Source organism: Myotis lucifugus, unplaced genomic scaffold (genome assembly GCF_000147115.1).
Source record: "Myotis lucifugus unplaced genomic scaffold, Myoluc2.0 scaffold_516, whole genome shotgun sequence".
In the NCBI taxonomy this organism is placed as follows: Eukaryota; Metazoa; Chordata; class Mammalia; order Chiroptera; family Vespertilionidae; genus Myotis; species Myotis lucifugus.
Genome location: NW_005871564.1, coordinates 259,605 through 277,280, shown reverse-complemented (window position 1 = coordinate 277,280; position 17,676 = coordinate 259,605). Strand labels below are relative to the sequence as shown.

At 41.2% G+C, this 17,676-nt stretch overlaps 1 protein-coding gene across 1 annotated transcript in view; it reads left to right on the top strand.

Annotated features, from left to right (window-relative positions):
• The first annotated feature begins 4,379 nt into the window (after window positions 1–4,379).
• Window positions 4,380–17,676, top strand: part of BMP6 (bone morphogenetic protein 6) — a 42,885-nt gene continuing 29,588 nt past the window's right edge. The window contains exons 1-2 of the mRNA XM_014446221.2: window positions 4,380–4,530; window positions 16,023–16,215. Of these exons, the coding sequence (XP_014301707.1) occupies window positions 4,380–4,530; window positions 16,023–16,215 (344 nt within the window). The remainder of the gene's footprint in view (window positions 4,531–16,022; window positions 16,216–17,676) is intronic.

Below are 17,676 nucleotides of genomic sequence, written 5' to 3'. Positions count from 1 at the left end.
TTATTGCCAACACCAGACAGGAAGAGAGGAGTCCAGGGAAAGCCTGGTGTGGAAGATCCAAGGTAGGCGTACGACTGTACCACCTGTGCACGGGCCACACAGCCACCTGTGTGGAGAGGACAGAGAGAGTTAGGACAATTGCCCATTACGAGGGAACTAGACTTGTCATCCTGACTTATGTGGGATCCCCAGGCAGCCCCTTTCCACTCATTTCCTCTCACCTGTCCCTTTTGTTCTGTGAAACAGGACTTTTGTTCATTTCAGTGCCCTAAAGAGGCTGAAATGTTGGTCCAAATAAATCACAGTCCTGTGTGAATCTGAAAACCAAGGGCAAATGTCCTTGGCGATTTCCCACCCACTGCACGGCTCTCCTCGTTTCTTTCCCAAGCCCATTTTTGCCAAGCCTGTTTGCTGGCCTCATCCATCTGTGATTTGAGATCCTGAAAGAACCAAGATCTTGTGACTTGGCAGGGAGAGCCACCCGCCCTGTGGACTCACCCACCATGTGGACCTGCTGCGCTTCAGGGAAAACAAAATGTGAAGTGAGCAGTTTAGCTTGGACTGAATCTAGAGGCAAATCAGTAACTTTACACTGAGATACTCTCTCCATTGTGTTCTCAGGAAAATGAAGTGAATCACCAGAGCAAAGAATGTGTTCTCTGGTGCTGCACCAATAATAAAGCCTAATGTTTTGAATTAGAAGAGGGAGAGAGAGTAACTGAGAAACCTTTGGCTGGTCACTTCGTTGCTCCTTTGCCTCCCCTGCCCTCCCTCAGTAGACTTGGATGAGAGCTCTCTTCCCCAGCCTGGTTTCTCCTGCACTCCATCCTGCACTGAAATGACAAGGCCATGTTAGACATGGAAATTACTGCAGAGCGACAAATCCAAGATTATTACTTCACTGAAGGCTCCAGGAAGTGGAGATGAGTTGTGAGAGCATAAGGTTCCAACTCAACCCAAATGTGTTTTTCTTGCCCCATTTGTTAATTAGTAAATCAGAACCAAATGAAAAATACAAGTAAGTGCATGCCACAAATCTGTCACACTTGACTGTTTCCCAGCTTAGTTCTGTCTTTCTCACTTTATACTGCCCGTCGTCATCATCCAGACATAAGAGCACCCCAAAGCACTTTGATGGATTGGAGTCAATTTCAGTCTTCTGGATAAAACTGCCCAAGGAATTATGTTGTTCACCTGAGATTATTCGGTTAACTCAGAAGTTACGTGATTTGTTTATTTGTTTAATAGTAGGAGCAGGAAGATGGGAGTTCTAAGGCAGTATGTTTCCCATTCTTATAAGCTTTTTGTTGGGTTTTTGGTGTTTGCTGTTATTCTGTTTTGCTTTTCAATTCATACACGCAAATGCTTAATCTCGATGAGTGTTGTTAACTTAGGAAGCACTGCCTGTAAACACTTCGAACCAGGCAGGGCTAAATATACTAGTAGAGTCATTGCTCAAAAGAGACCACGAGGGCTTGTTGCCCCAGAAAAGGAAAGATATTGTCTAAGAACAGTCCAGAGAGAAGCATTTTGTTGTGTTTTTGCAAGGATGTGGGGATCCAAGTTTTGCCTATTAAAGGAAAGGAATGGCCCTTTCCTATGTTTGTGTGTTCGTGGCCCAGGGCTGTGCTGCGGAGAGGTCGTGCCTCCCGCGGTGGCGGTGTCCAGTCTCTCGAACTGCGGGGCTCCTGCCCACGCCTCCACAGCTGTGATCACATCTTGGTTTAGAACTGCAGGTCTCAGTTTGCCCAAGAAAGGGTCACGTGTCTGTCCTTTGCTGAGGCCAGGCCAGGCCCGCCACTGCTTGAGAAGTGTGGCCCCCTCACTTAGGCATTCAGCAAACAAGTCCTGGGCACCACTTCATGTCAGGCACTGTTTTAGGCACTTGTGGCGCATAAGGAAACAAGACAAAATGTCCTGCTCTGATGGGGTGTATTTTCTAGGGGAGTTCCAGCCTCAGCAATAACACCACCTGCATTTTCTTTTTCTGTGGCCACCGGTGTGCTGCTGAGCTGAGGAGGGAGGGCCAGGTGCAGATGTCCCTGAGGAGGGATGAGTGCTGGCCCTGCCTCTCCAGTGGTCAGGCCACCCTGGACCAATCACGTGGAGGAGAGGTTGGCAGAGATCATGAGAAAGGACTCGCCCCATGTCCCGTGTTTGGCATGCTCGCTTCTGTGCCGAAAATAATAACAGGTCATCTGATGCAGTGTAACTTGATAGGAATATGAAACCCCGGTAACGCTGGGAACCAAAGCAGGGAGTTGGCCTGTCAGTTACTTTTAAGTTTTAGAACCTGAATGTTTCATTAAACCAAATAGCTCCATTGTCATGGTCAAAAGACCACTGTGGAGAAAGGCAGGATTTAGTGTTTATTTAAGCTGCCACCCAACGAGAGAAACTGTTGCCTAACATAGTTCAATCCCCAATTATTTAAGGACTGATTTTTCAGTTTGTGGGTTTTTTCATGCTCTTGCTCTCGCTCTCTCTGTGTCTCTGCAGAAGTTTTGATGGAAGCAGTAGGATTTATTGGCAGGTAAGGGTGTATATGAAGGAAATCCCTGATGGTAGTGGTCTTGCAAGTGATGCTCTGAATAAAAAGATGCATCGTCTGACACTTTGTAGCCCTAGCGGTGTTCACAGAGCCTTTACATGAGGCTGGTCTCCAAATCAGTAAACACAGGCAGAATCCATAATAAACGGTATTGCTATCACATTCCGACACATGATGAAGTAATATTGCCTTTGTTTCCAGATGTCATGTCCACTCTGTAGATGATGTAAGAGACCGCGAACAGTTAAGTAACTTGACGGGGCTGAAAGAGCCCTTGCTGCCTATGACCTCACATCCTCAGCCTATTGCTCCTGCGCTCTTTCCTGCTTACTAGACTCCTGACTTTCAAAAGAGGGAACAATAGCCATTTGATTAGGGTTCCTCTCTTTTCAGCGTTCCCAGGATTTCTCCTGGCAAGAAGCTATCGCTCATCAGTACTTGATTTCTATTCTCTCTCGTCACCCTCCCTACTGTGTCGACCTCGGAGGTATCCTTTTCCCCTTTTGACTTTTGGTCTACAGCATCTGTCCATTTCTCCTTCTGGAGGTCTCTTCTGCAATTCCCCTGGGTTAGCCTTGTTTATAATCGGACTCAGCAAACATTTATTGCAAACCTACTATGTGCCAGAGCCTGTCCTGGGCACGTTCAACACTCATTCATTCTCCAGCCTCTTTGTGTTCAGATGTCTTGCATAGCCTGGCCTTGAGGAGGGGGCTTAGCTGATCGCCCTATGTTTAAGACAGGCTATGATTAAACTCTGATGGATAATTATCATTCTCTCTCACAGTAACTCTGGGGAATCAGAGGCTGAGAAGGAGAGACAAAGAAAAACAAAAGAGAATGAATGAGATATACAGGGTGGAGCAAAAGTAGGTTTACAGTTGTGACTGTGAAACAAAGTTTATTATTGTATTATTATTATTTATTAATTATTATATTAGTAGAGGCCCGATGCACGAAATTTATGCAAGAGTAGGCTTTCCTTCCCCTGGCTGCCGGCACCGGCTTCCCTCTGGCACCCGGGACCCGGGCTTCCCTCGGAGCCCCGGCTTCATCTGGAAGGTCATCTGGAAGGATGTCCAGTCTAATTAGCATATGATGCTTTTATTTTTATAGATTTTTTCATATGAGTAAGTGTAAACTTTTGCCGCACCTTGTATACTCAGATAAATTGAAAACAAGCATTTGAATACATGTACATTCATGATGATAGAAGCACTATTCATAACAGCCAAATGGTGAAAACAGTCTAAATGTCCATCAGTGGATGAATGGATAAACAAAATGTGGTGTGTACATACAATAGAATATCACATAGCCATAAATAGATATGAAGTACTGATACATGCTAGCACTAATGATGAACCTTGAAAACATGCTAAGTGAACGAAACAAGTTACAAAGGATTGTATGAATCCATTCATATGAGATATCCTCAATATGCAAATCCGTAGAGATGGATTGTGGGTTTCCAGGACCTGGGGGGATGAGAGAATGGGGAAATACTGTTTAATGGGTGTGCAGTTTTCTTTTCAAGTGAGGGAAATACTTTAGAACCAGATAGAGGTGGTGGTTTCACAATATTGTGTATGTACTAAATACCACTAAATTGTTCACTATAAAATGGTTAATTTTAATATGTAAATGTCACTTCACCTTAATAAAAAAGAATAAAAGAGAGAGTCAGAGGTCTGTTTCTCTAAATTAAAGATGGGATTTAAAAATTTATTTCATCTTTCTTGTATGTGATAACCTTGTGATATGGCTTGAGTATAATTGAAGTCATTTGAGCATATTAATTTCTTTACTCTGATTTTTAAAATTCAACATGCTTGGGGTCTGCATCCTGAACTCAGAGTGCAAAGCCATCTGTAATTGGTATTCTGGGCCTGTAGTGCTGCTGCTTCAGAACTGGGGTCTGTACACGGGCTTCATCCTGGAGGTGAAGGAGGTTAAACGCCTTTTAAAGGGCAAGGAGAGTATCTCAGTAAGGCAAAGGCCTGAGGTCTTGGGGGATGTGGTTGGAAAAACAGCAGTTTCATGTCTCCCAAGAGTATCATTCAAGGTGGGGAAAGGTAAGGAATGAGGCTGGAAGGTGATTGGGGGAAGAAGTTTGGAGGCTCTCAGACAAGTTACAAGGTCAGATTTGTAATGGTGCTACTAGCTGCAGAATGGAGAATGGATGGACAAGAGGCAAAACTGGAGGCAGCAGGACTAGGCTTTGCACAAGGGCATTGGTCGTGGAGGGGCAGGACCGGGTGGGTTAGAGAACTTTTTAGAACAGAGCTATCCAATAGAATGTTCTCTAATGATGGAAGTCTAAATGATGTATCTATATAGTACCCGCCAGTCATATGTGGCTCCTGAATACTTCAAATGTGGCTAGTGAGCCTGAGGAACTGAACTTTCATTTTTTATCAGTTTCTATTTAAATAATTGCACGTGGCTAGTGACTATTGTGTTGGACAGTGCAGTTCTGGAAGGCACAGTCAACAGGAGTTGGCGATTAATTGTCCAGTCTGGAGTGACCAGATGGGCAGAGTTGTAGTTACAGGGGCAAGTCGTTAAGGGAGAGGTGGTGAGTTCTATTTTATACATGTGGCTTCAAAAACATGAGCGGCATCTGGATGAAGAGCTCTACCCAGCAGTAAGAAAAACACATCCCTTAAGGAGAGCAATGAGCTGAGTGTGGAATTGTGAAAGGCTGATGCATAAAAATATAGTTTGAATTCATAAAAGTGAGTGGCAAGGAAAGCCCCTTAACTGCTTTTGGACTCAAATTCCATTGCTATGAGAATGGTAATATTTGCTTTACCTATCTTCTGGGACTACTCTGAGAAACAGATGAAAATGTTTGTAAACTCTTCAAACATGAGGTGGGTTTTATAATATCTTTAGGAGTTAAGAGGAACGTGCTCCAAATGTTATTTTCTAAACACACATGATAAAATAAAGCCTTCAAATTCTGGAAGGATTGTAGACCAGATCATCTGTAAGGCCCTCCTGCTGACCTATGACTAGATCCAGGATAAACAGGAGCAAGTATGTCTACAGCATGAATGTCAGGGACTCGGGGCCATCTCTGAGGACTTCCCTGGGCGTGCGACTTGAGCAAACAAACATAAAAGCCAGGTTTCTGTGAGTGCAAATACCAACACGACTGCAGATCACGAGACCAACTCCAGGTCCAGGCCTGTGGGCAAGCTGCTCCAGAGGTTCCCGAATTAAGCCAGGGTCCTCAACGGGACATAAGTGGTTCCAGGTTGGTCGTGTTCCTCACAAAAGCAAACATACATCTTTTGAGGGGAGAAAAGCAACACCAATTTAAACATCCAAGATTATTTTCAATCAAAAATTACTTTAAAATCTCCAAACCCACAAGGAAATAAATAAACCACCAAAATGAAAGCCATCAGAGAGATGGGATGGAAATTATGCAGATTAAGTTCCCCAAGGATTTTACATATTAAGAAGCAGACACCAAGTAAGAGAAAATGTAAGACAACTACATAGGAAATGCACAAAGAATAAAGTGACCAAGTGGCCACACAGCAACAACAAATGGAGCTATTGGAATTTTTTTTAAAGTCACCAAAATGACAAACTAATAGATGGCTCTTAAAACATGCCTTCCAGCTGAAGAAGGAATTGGTGAACTTGTCCATAGACCTAAATAAACTGCCCAGCCAAGAGACAAAGAGATCAATGATATAAAAAAGCAGTTAAGAAAGACATGGAGCCGAAACCGGTTTGGCTCAGTGGATAGAGTGTCGGCCTGCGGACTGAGGGGTCCTGGGTTCAATTCCTGTCAAGGGCATGTACCTTGGTTGCGGGCATATCCCCAGTGGGGGATGTGCGGGAGGCAGCTGATCGATGTTTCTGGCTCTCTATCTCTCTCCCTTCCTCTCTATAAAAAAATCAATAAAATATATTTTTAAAAAAAAAGAGAGAGACATGGAAATTAGAACAAGAAAGTCTAATACTCATCTAATTGTCATTCTTGAAGGACACACTAAAGAGAATGGAGAAGAGGCCCTCATTGATGAACTAATGACTCAGAATTTTCCAGAACTGATGAAAGATAGGAATCCACAGATTCACGAAGTACCATGTAATCTGGGCAGACTGAATAAAAAGAAGCACACAGGGAAGCTCCAGCACACCAAGGACCGAGGCATTATACAATCAATGAGAGGCACAGGGTCATCTACAGAGAAATGGGTAGTCTGGGATAACGAATATATTCTCTCAGTCAGGGAGGGCATTCTGCCCATTGTTGCTCTCCTGTTGGAATCAGACTGTAGGTGAGTCTATATTTCTCTCTTTGGGCTGTCCTACCTATGAGTTTTGAATGAAGATGTTAAACTTTTTCTTCATTGCACATTGTATATATTGATTTTCACTAAATGTGGTGGGACTGCTTCTTTGTAACAGTCGTATAGGTAGGCACAAATGTGGTTATTTGATGTTAATGAAACTCTGTCAAGGCTGTAGTTACTCCGTTTCAGTCTTTCCTCAAGACACGTTTATTAAGGTCCTGAGTGTACCCTCTTAGCTGAGGCCTATGAATTATTTCCATTGTCGGACATGTATGGTTGTAGCTATTGAGCTTCTTCCCAACCTGACTGATGTTAACACCTGTGTTTGGGTGTCAGAATGGTTCTAAAATGAGTTTTTAAAAATAAAAAAAATGACTTGATTAACCCTTATTATTAACGAGATACATTGTCACTTATTGTTGTCCTAAAGCTCTTTATAAGGTAGGAGCTGGGTCTAGTTTGAAAAGCCATTTGGATAAAAGGGTAGGCCCAAGGAGTGGCTTTGCACAGTGTATCTGAATTGTGGTGGAGGTTATAAGAATCTATACATGTGATAAAATGTCATAGAATTATATACACACATACCAAAAAGCATGTAAAAAATGGTGAAAGCAGAGTATGGTGTGTGGTTAAAGTATAATGCCAGTGTTCTTAGGGTTATATAATATGTTACATGGGCTCTCTCTATTTTTTAATCCATTCTACTATGTTTTGAAGCTACCTGTGGAACTGTATAATTATTTTAAATAAAAAATAAAGTTTAGAAAAATGTCACTTGGAGCATGGCAGCCAGGAAAATAGATTCTTCTTGATATTTGTGATTTTTATAGGACATGAATATAAGTATTTAGAAACATTTGGTGAATCCTGGAGGGTAGTCTGTCATCTCCCTGTGTTTAAAAATTGAGTTGGAGAGTTCAATTGAGTATCTCATATACAATTTAGTGGTGTATGCTTGCAACATAAAGAGGCTGCCATGGGTACAGCCCTTGGAAGGCTAGCCAGAACCCTTCTTGTTGCCTAATAGTAAATAAACGTGTGCCATGGCATGAACACTTGTTTACAGTAGCTGATGGAATGGCAATTAAAAGAAAGAGTTTCAAGTTTTTCAACTTTGATGTGTAACTATAAGGAGAAGCATGAAGCATTTGGAAAATGTAGAATTTGAATTAAATATTGAATGAGTCCAGTTAGTGAAAAATAATGAATATGTGACTACTCTTAAATGTATTAAATAGAGAGATTATTCTATTCTTTTTCTTCCCTATCTCCTCTCTCTTTTCTATTTTATATTTGCAGTTAAAATAGATGGTATCTTTATTTTTCTCTAGACAACTGTAATTGAAATAATTCAGACTTTGTGGGATGATATTCAGAAAATATCTCTATTAAAATATCTTTATTGCCATGGACACAGACAATAGGGTGCTAAAGGCCTGGAACGGGGGGAGGAGGGGGTTGGAGGTGGTCAATGGGGGGAAAAAAGAGGGCATATGTAATAAAGATTTTTAAAAAATATATCTTTATTACAATAAAATTAAACAATAGTGAGAGAGAGAAAAAAGAAAATTACCTCCAATAAGATGAATCAAGAAAAAAGGAATCCACAAGTAAAAATATTAGAATTAGCCCTGGCCTATGTTGCTCAGTGGTTAGAGGATTGGCCTGCACACTGAAGGGTCATGAGTTCGATTCCCAGTCAAGGACACGTACCTGGGTTGCAAGTTCCTTCCCTTCCCCTCAGTTGGGGTCTCTCTCTCTCTCTCTCTCTCTCTCCCTCTCCCTCTCCCTCTCCCCTCCTCCCTCCCTCCCTTCCACTCTCTCTGAAAAGCAATGGAAAAAATGTCCTCAGCTGAGGATTAATAAAACAATAACAACAACAAATATTAGAATAGAAAAACTATAGGTAGAACAGAGATTAAAAAATAGAATACTCTGAAAAACTTTATGGTAATAAATTTGAAAATTTTAACCAAATTGACAAACTTTTAGAAAATGCACACTGACTTATATGCATAACTCATGGACACAGATGACAGTGTGGTGAAGGCCTGTGGGTGGGGCAGGACCTGGGTGGAGGTAGGCAAAGGAAGGGGAGATGGGGGGCATCTGTAATAGTGTCAACAAAAGGAAGGAAGGAAGGAAGGAAGGAAGGAAGGAAGGAAGGAAGGAAGGAAGGAAGGAAGGAAGAAAGAAAGAAAGAAAGGAAGGAAGGAAGGAAGGAAGGAAGGAAGGAAGGAAGGAAGGAAGGAAGGAAGGAAGGAAGAAAGAAAGAAAGAAAGAAAGAAAGAAACAGGAAAATGAATGAATGGATAATTAAAAATTTTCTCCAAAGGAACTTATTCCAAAAGCAAGAAGTATAACTTAAAACTAATAACACTGTATGAGATGAGACCATCACCAGTGTCACTTTTGAACACAAACACAAAAATTCCAAACCATAAAATAAAAATGCAGCAGAACAAATGATGTGACACTTTAAGGTCAATGTTATGGACCATGCATTTGTGTCCCCCAATAATTCATAGTGTTGGAACTTTAATCCCCAATGAGATGGTATTTGGAGGCAGGGCCTTTGGAAGATGATTAGGTCCAGATGACATAATGAGGGTAAGGCTCCATGATGGAATTAGCGTCCTTATAGGAAGAGAAAGAGACACTCCGTCATTCATGCAGCAAGGAAGGCTGAGAGGACATAACAAGGAAGAGGGCCTCACCACGAACCTGGCCGTGCTGGCTCCTGATCCCACGGGCCTTCCAGCCTCCAGAATTGTGAGAAATAATTGTGTGTTGTTTAAGCACCCTGTCTGTAGTATTTTTGTTATAGCAGCCTGAACTCAATGAGACTGTCAAGGAGGCAATCTGCTAAGCTTTCTTGTTAGGTCCCACAATTTGTAATGTGTCTCTTCCTTTTCTATTATTTCGTCTTAGTGGTATTGAATTGGACTCAAATATGAGACTGAAAATGAGCGTCTCATCTTTTCCTGCTTTTAAAGGAAGTGGTTTGAATATATCACCATTAAGAATATTGTTAGCTCTAGGGTTTTTGTATAGATTCATTATCAGGTTATTGGAGTTTTTTCTATTTCTGGTTTGCTAGTTTATAAGAAACTTAAGAGACAGAACTACCAAGTGTAATGAGTGAACTCCATTTGGTTCTTGATTCCAATAAACCAAATTTGGAAAGAGTTTTGTAGGTATTTGAGGAAATTGATTATCAATTGAGTATTAGAGGACAATGAAGAATTATTTTGACTTAGGTGTGATCATGCATTGTGATTGTATAAGAAAATGTCCAGTTTTTGGTTAGTCTTTTATTCTGGTATAATATGCATAACAAAATTTACCACTTTAGCAATTTTTAAGTGTATAGTTCTATGGCATTAAATGTATTCACATTCTTGTGAAATCATCACCACCATCCGTCTCCAGAACTTTTTCATCTTCCGAAACTGAAACTCTGCACCTATTAAACAAGTACTCCCCTGGCAACCACAATTCTACATTCTGTCTTTGTGGCTTTTTTCATTTAGCCTAATGTCTTCAAGAATTATCCGTGTTGTAGCATATGTCAGAATTTCATTTGTTTTTAGGGCTGAATAATATTTCATTGTATGTATATGCTACTAGTTACTAGTACATGTTGTTTATCCATTCATCTGTCAACGGTTACTTGAGTTGCCTCCACCTTTTTTGGCTTTTGTAAACAATGCTGCTATGAACATGGGTGTGAAATATCTGCTTGAGTCCCTACTTTCACTTTTTTGGGATAAATACCCAGAAGTGGAATTGCTGAATCATATGGTAATTCTATGTTTAATTTTTTGAGGAATTGCCACACTGTTTTCCATAGCAGCTGCACCATTTTACATTTCCTCCAGCAATGCACTTCCCTCACATCCTTACCAACACTTGTTGAGAAAGTGCCCATGTTTCTAATAGATCTATATGAGGTAGAGTTGAAGGAGAGGACTTGTCACCCACTGCCTGCAGAGCAGCCATGTCTTACCCACAGAAGATAGTGTGGTCGTCCGCCTAGCCTACCTTCACTCTTAGCTGTGATCATGCCTATATTTTCTACGTAAAACTTCCATCATGGCTAAGAGATGGCTTTAAGTGATAAAAGAAAAACTAAACACTCTATGATTTAGTGACACATATACATAGTAAAACTGTTAGTTTTTAAAAGGCAAAGGAATGTTAGACACTATTCTGATACGAGGTACCATTGGGGCTGGGGTGGCATCAGGGAGGATTACCATGGTATTGGTCAGGTGGCAGTTTTTAAGTTGAGTGCTGGTTCTCTTGGTGCTTTATTATTGTGCTTTGTTACCTCCATAAATTACCTATATTTTTTGTATGTATATTACATAATTTACATTTTTAAATCTTAACTTTTATTCCGTAGTACTGTAGCCCTACATGTTGGCCAAAGGTCTGGACCTGGTCTGAAATTTCAAATGATATAGAGTGAGACAAAAAGAAAGAATAGGGTTAGTTTTATAAAGCTAAATTAAAATTTTAAGGATTGCATGTATTCTTCCATTATGTCCTTTTTTAAAAAAATTGGTGTTAGAAGGACCTTTAGGAATCAAATCATAAAATCAAAGAGCATAGTTTGTTATCTTGTTTTACTGTACTTACAAATAGTAAACAGAGAAAGTAGGTGACCTTGTGTAAGGTCACCACCATTAAACATATTTTCACTAGCCCTTGAAATGAAAAATTCTAGCAGTTATTGCCTCGGAGAACACAGCACTGTATCCATTAGCCAAACACCATGGCTGATGATACTCAATATGGTGATTTCACTTACTGCCCTTTTCACAGAACGAATCTCTAATTAAAAAAGCTAATTTAGCAGAAGTTAATCAGCCCTATCTACAGAGTCATGAATAAATTTGAATTAGTCAGCAACAATATACTCTAAGCTCAGAGGAACCAGATTCTCAAATATCAGCTAATGATAATTATAAGTAACATTTATTGAGCACTTCCTTTACCATTGACTATTTTGTATAGATTGCCATACATAATCTTCAGAAATGTTATTATTCCCATTTAACTGGTAACTGGAAATTTGACTAATATCTTACTCAGCATCACATTAAGTAAGAGGAAAGGGAGCTGGAATCCGAAACCAGCTTGGCAGTTTGACACTTCATCAACACTCTTAACTACCACTTAATTGTTTACCACAGGTGGCAGCACTGTTGAAAAGCCAAATGCTAGAGGCTGCAAAATAGGTAGTGAGCATAGGTAGTGAGCACTGAATTCAGAGCTCAGACTTCGTGAACTCTCTGAAATTTAAGGAGTTCAGAATCACACAACTTGAAGGGGGAATACTAAGCTCATTAGAAATACTACTATTTCACCATTGTGGTCTTCAAATGCATGTGTGGGTAAGTGGCCTAATTGTGCTTAGTTTTTTGTATACCTATGAGACATTAACAAAATGCATTAAGTAAATTCAATTGGAGGCAAAAAATTGGGGGAGAAAACAGGAATTTCAAGCAAACTCCAGTGACTGGTGGCTGAGATACTTTGGGGAGAGTGAGGAAGGTGGTCCTACTTCTAGCTAAAAAGCATGAGGAGAGGAGAGGAATCAGAAAACAGCAGAGTGAAGGGTTTGGGTGAAAGAACTTACTAGTAAAAGCAGATGGATAGCAACCAGAGACTCATGGGGCAGAGAAGGATATAGAAAAAGCAGAAGTTCAGTGCTTCAAGATAATATCTTGGTAGAGGAGAAATGAGAAAATGCACATATAAAGCAATGAGTTCTAATTCACATTATAATAAAATGAAGGCTTTGAACTACTATTCTTCTGTTTTCTCATTTGTAAATTATCTCTCCCTTTACATGTATCTGTAAGCATTTGCCAGAATTCCTTCTTATTCATACACTAGAGCAGTGGTTTTCAACCTTCTGGCCCTTTAAATACAGTTCCTCATGTTGTGACCCAACCATAAAATTATTTTCGTTGCTACTTCATAACTGTAATGTTGCTACTGTTATGAATCATAATGTAAATATCTGATATGCAGGATGGTCTTAGGCGACCCCTGTGAAAGGGTCGTTCGACTGCCAAAGGGGTCGAGACCCACAGGTTGAGAACCGCTGCACTAGAGGCCTGGTGCATGAATTTGTGCACCAGTGGGGTCCCTCAGTCTGGCCTGTGCCCTCTCACAATCCGGGACCCCTCAGGGGATGTAGTAGTACATACAGCTAGGGAGGAAGCCGAGCCCAGGCAGGTGCTGCGCAGCTCCCGCTCATCTCGGCCCTGCAGTGCCTGCCTTTACTGCCACTCGGTAGTGCTGCTGCGGAGGCGGGAGAGGCTTGTGTCGCAGCACCTGCTCTCGCCAGCTGTGAGCCTGGCCTCTGGTGCCTGTTGGTCAGCTGAGCAGCGCTCCCGCTGTGGGAGCGCACTGACTACCAGGGGGCAGCTCCTGTGTTGAACGTCTGCCCCCTGGTGGTCAGTGTGCATCATAGCTACTGGTTGACAGGTCGCTTAGGCTTTTATATATAGATGTTGACTCCCAGCATTTTGAAATCCTTATCCTTAAGAATATCATGCAATTTCTCTCTTTCCTAGCAAGGTCAGGTTTCCCTTTTCTCTTGATCTTCCTGTCTTATTCTTTCCTGTCCTCCCTTCCTTCTTGTATAACAAGTCACCCAGGACAAAGTGGCATAAAACAATAATGCTCTATTATCACAGTCTTGTGAAATGACTACGTTTGACTGGGTGGTTCTCTCTCGAGGTCTCTCATGCAGTTGTAGTCAGATGGTGGCTGGAGTATGAATCATCCAAAGGTTCCACTGTATTGGACCTCTCAGGTGGCACCTTTCCACATGTCTGGTGCCTCAGCTAAGGCTTCCTAGACTGACTGGGCTCTTCCCTCCCTCTCCTCTCCCCTTTCCTTTATCTCTCCATGCACCGCACAGCTTCTCTACATGGTTAGCTTGGGCTTCCTCACAGCATGGAAGTTCCAGAGTAGCTGGACTTGGTACATTGTGGCTATCTCTCCTCACTCAAGCATTCCAAGAAACATAAATGGAAGAAAGTTTAAAACTTACATCCTAGCATAGAAAATCACTCAGCACCACCGTTGCTGCATTTTGTTGGTCCAAAGATGGTCACAGGGCCAGCCCAGAGCAGGGAGACCACCCAAGGCTATGAATACAGGGAGGTGGTGCATCTCTCCAAAGACTAGCTACCACATTTCTCATTTATTGACATCTCTGTCCCTTTCTCTCCTCCTTAACTGAAATATCTTATTACTATCTTCTATCTTGCTTTACTATCTATATTTTTCTTTCTAATTGTTTATATTAAGAGCAATTGAAAGACTTCTTTTAGAAATTCTTAAGCATTCTCTTTCAAGTGAATCTTAAAAATATTTTTTTATTTAGTGACATTAAAATTTAAGCACCCAAAAGGCCCTTAGAAAAGCTGTGCGACTATTTTTTAGAAAGTCTCTTTGGGAAATCAGATTCGATTCCCTTTTTAACCACTGATGATAACATATCAAACTTAAAAGGCAGATCAGTTTTAGGGGAAAGTGATACACCATCATGTGTGGGTGGCCTCGGGTGAACTCCCCAACAATATTGCTTTTCATGCTTAGCCACTAATTAGAAAACCTGCTCTCTTGTTGGGACTAAACTATGGTTTACTTTCTGGTTAGACCTTTTTTTACTTATATTCAAGCTCTTACATAAGCCAAAGCTTGTCCTTTTATTAACCCCAAAAATTAAAGAAAAAAGAGAGAGAGAGATAACTTGAATCTAAAGGATTTGTTGCATAGTCACAGGGCAATTTCAAAAATTCTTTATTTAAAACCTCATACCTACAGATGGCTTACCTTTCCTTAGCTTCTGCAAATGCCATCAAGGTCTTAGGTTCTTATAAAGAGTTATTAGCTTTTTTTAAAGAAGCTAAATCTCCAAAGCTTTTCTCTGGTGATTATGGAGAACAACACACGTGGGAGAAAGTGGGCAGTCAGAGGTGGCAAATAATTTGATTTTTTTTTCTACCCACAAGCCCTTGGGAAAACCTTGTCATAAAGGATTACTTTGCTCATGAGATTTTACTGTGTTGCCATTCAGAAAAGAACTCACAGGAACAGCAGGGCAGACGGTTTCTGAACTCTGGGGAGAGAGCGGGGGTTCATGGTGCGGGGGAGGGGGCGCTCCATTTTTCTTTATAAGGATCACGGGTTAAGCATCTGAGGTTGATACCATTTTTCTCACACAGACTCCACTCAGACATCTGAAAGCTGACTGAAAATGATAATTAGTAGTTGCAGTTTTTCATAATTTGGCTTCTCTTCAAGCAGGGAAAAGATTTCATTAAAAAAAAAACACACACACAAACAGGTTTTAGACTCCATCCTTTCCCAATGTGAAGAAACAGCATTGGAAAATAGCAAGTTGCCCCATTAGTGATTGGCTTCCTCATCTTTGTTTTCATACTTTGGTTCTATGTGCAGATCAAACGGAGACTCCAGCCGTTCACAGCGCGCAGGGTCCACCTGTGCAGGGAGGGCAGTGAACTTTATCAGAGCAGCATTTTCCATGAAGCTTTACCCTAAACCCTTCAACAAAAACTTCCAGTGAGCAGCAGGCACAACTTGTGGACACGTGGAGCTTCAGGCCTAGACAAATGCGTTGCTCACTGTCCTCCCCACAGCACGATCGCTACCTAAGGCAGGCTCAGGGCTACCCCTGTCCTGTCCACTGCTGATGGTCTGAGGGGCAGAGCCGCAGGAAGGCGGGGTGGCGGGTGGTGAGCGGGGATCAGGGTCAGGATCACCTGATGCGTTATTGTTTTCTTAATTCTCACAACTTCCCTGTGAAGAAGCCATGAGTTTAAATAACTTGCTTTCATGCAACTTAGTGAGACTAAGTATTTAAAGTATTTAAATGAAAGAAAATGTAAGCATTTTATTTAATCCTTGGGTAAAATGAAGGATTTTAATCCCAGTCTGCCTGACAGCCTAGCCAATGTTCTCTCCATCACCCCAATCCTCTATGAGCCATTGGTAACCTGTAATCCACTTATGAATTAAAATGGGAGACTTTCTTTTGAGCTGAGCCTGTGGCACCTAGTCAAGTAACAATAGTTGTCACTCTCTCTTGTTTAATCTTATAGTGGAGTACGACAAGGAGTTCTCCCCTCGCCAGCGACACCACAAAGAGTTCAAGTTCAACTTATCCCAGATTCCTGAGGGTGAGGCGGTGACGGCTGCAGAATTCCGAATCTACAAGGACTGTGTTGTGGGGAGTTTTAAAAACCAAACTTTTCTTATCAGCATTTATCAAGTCTTACAGGAGCATCAGCACAGGTATGAAGGCTCAAGGAAGCCCAAGGGTGGGGCTGGTCCCCGTGTCTCACCCTGTCATCATATAACTTCGAGTATGTCTGTGGTAGGTGATCCGAGTTCAGGGCTTGTCCATGAGCATGACGAGGGGCGTGTTCTAAATGGTAGTGTTTAGCCAGCAGGAAGATTTTTTGCTGTTAAGTTGAAGACTTTCCAAATGGTTTTCCTTTCTTAAGTAAGCCACTACATGGTATTTACTAAGCATCCTTTGTGATCGGAAAACATATGACTTATTGGGCATAAAATATTTCCCACTGTTGTTTAGTCCCTACATTGAATGATGGGGGAGGATGCCTAAAATAAATACACGTATGAAAATTATGTAAAGATGCTTACAAATGATACTAATTCGAGTGAAAAAAAGGCTACGTATTTGTGCATACACATATATTATACATATGCATGATATGTCTTTGAGTAAATGTGTGTGTGTGTGTGTGTGAGAGAGAGAGAGAGAGAGAGAGAGAGAGAGAGAGAGAGAGAAAGAGAAATGTATTTTTTATCATTTGGATACAGGGAACAATGGATTTTTTTCCCCCTGTGTCTGCATTACTCTGATTTCCTCAAGTGAGGCCAAGTCATTTAATAAAATAACTACAAATACATTCATGGGCCTTCCTAGCAATAAAAAAAAAGACTTCCATGGAGTGATATTTAGAGGAAGGGCTGAAGAGTGAAGTGTTACAGCAGTTAGTTCAAACCTATAGCACACAGAAAACAAGCCAATGACCTTGAATTTTGCTTCCTATTTAGGGGTCAGTTTAGTAGTTTGGGGAGGGTGGAGTGCTGATGTACAGTAGATTAGCGATGCTGTAGACTCCTCAGTGTGCATGAGGTGGGACCAGCATGTGACAGCCTGGCAATCAGATACGAAGATAAAAGTGGAAGGAAGAGAATGCAGATGGGTAGGGAACCCCACACTTACAGGCTGTATGAGGGACTTGCTAGCTTTGGCTTTATAAACCAAGTGCACATTCTTGCTCCAGTTCTTGGAGCTCTATTGACTTCCTAAGAGTGTCCAAAGGTTTAGGAAAAGACTTTAATTTATCCTGAAATTGTAAGTCTGTGTGTGGATCTGTCACAAATACGCACACCAAAATAATAACAAATGTTAACTTGCCCCATAAAAGGTTTATTTTAGTTTTGAGAACACCATTCAACATTTGGCCCTAATGCATATTCAAATCTCTAAGGAGGGAAATAAATAAGGAAGAAGGAAGGATGCTTGCCAGGTTTGGAGGACCATCATGGTGTTGAACATACACACTGATGGCTGTATGTGAATTCTTGCTGGAATGGTTAAATAATAAGTAAAATATAGTCATTGTGGCCTCTTTATGACTAACCAAAATTTCAGAATGAATGGGAAGTTTGTTGATGTCTTATTTTCATTCCTAAATAAAAGCATACTCGATGACTTAACTC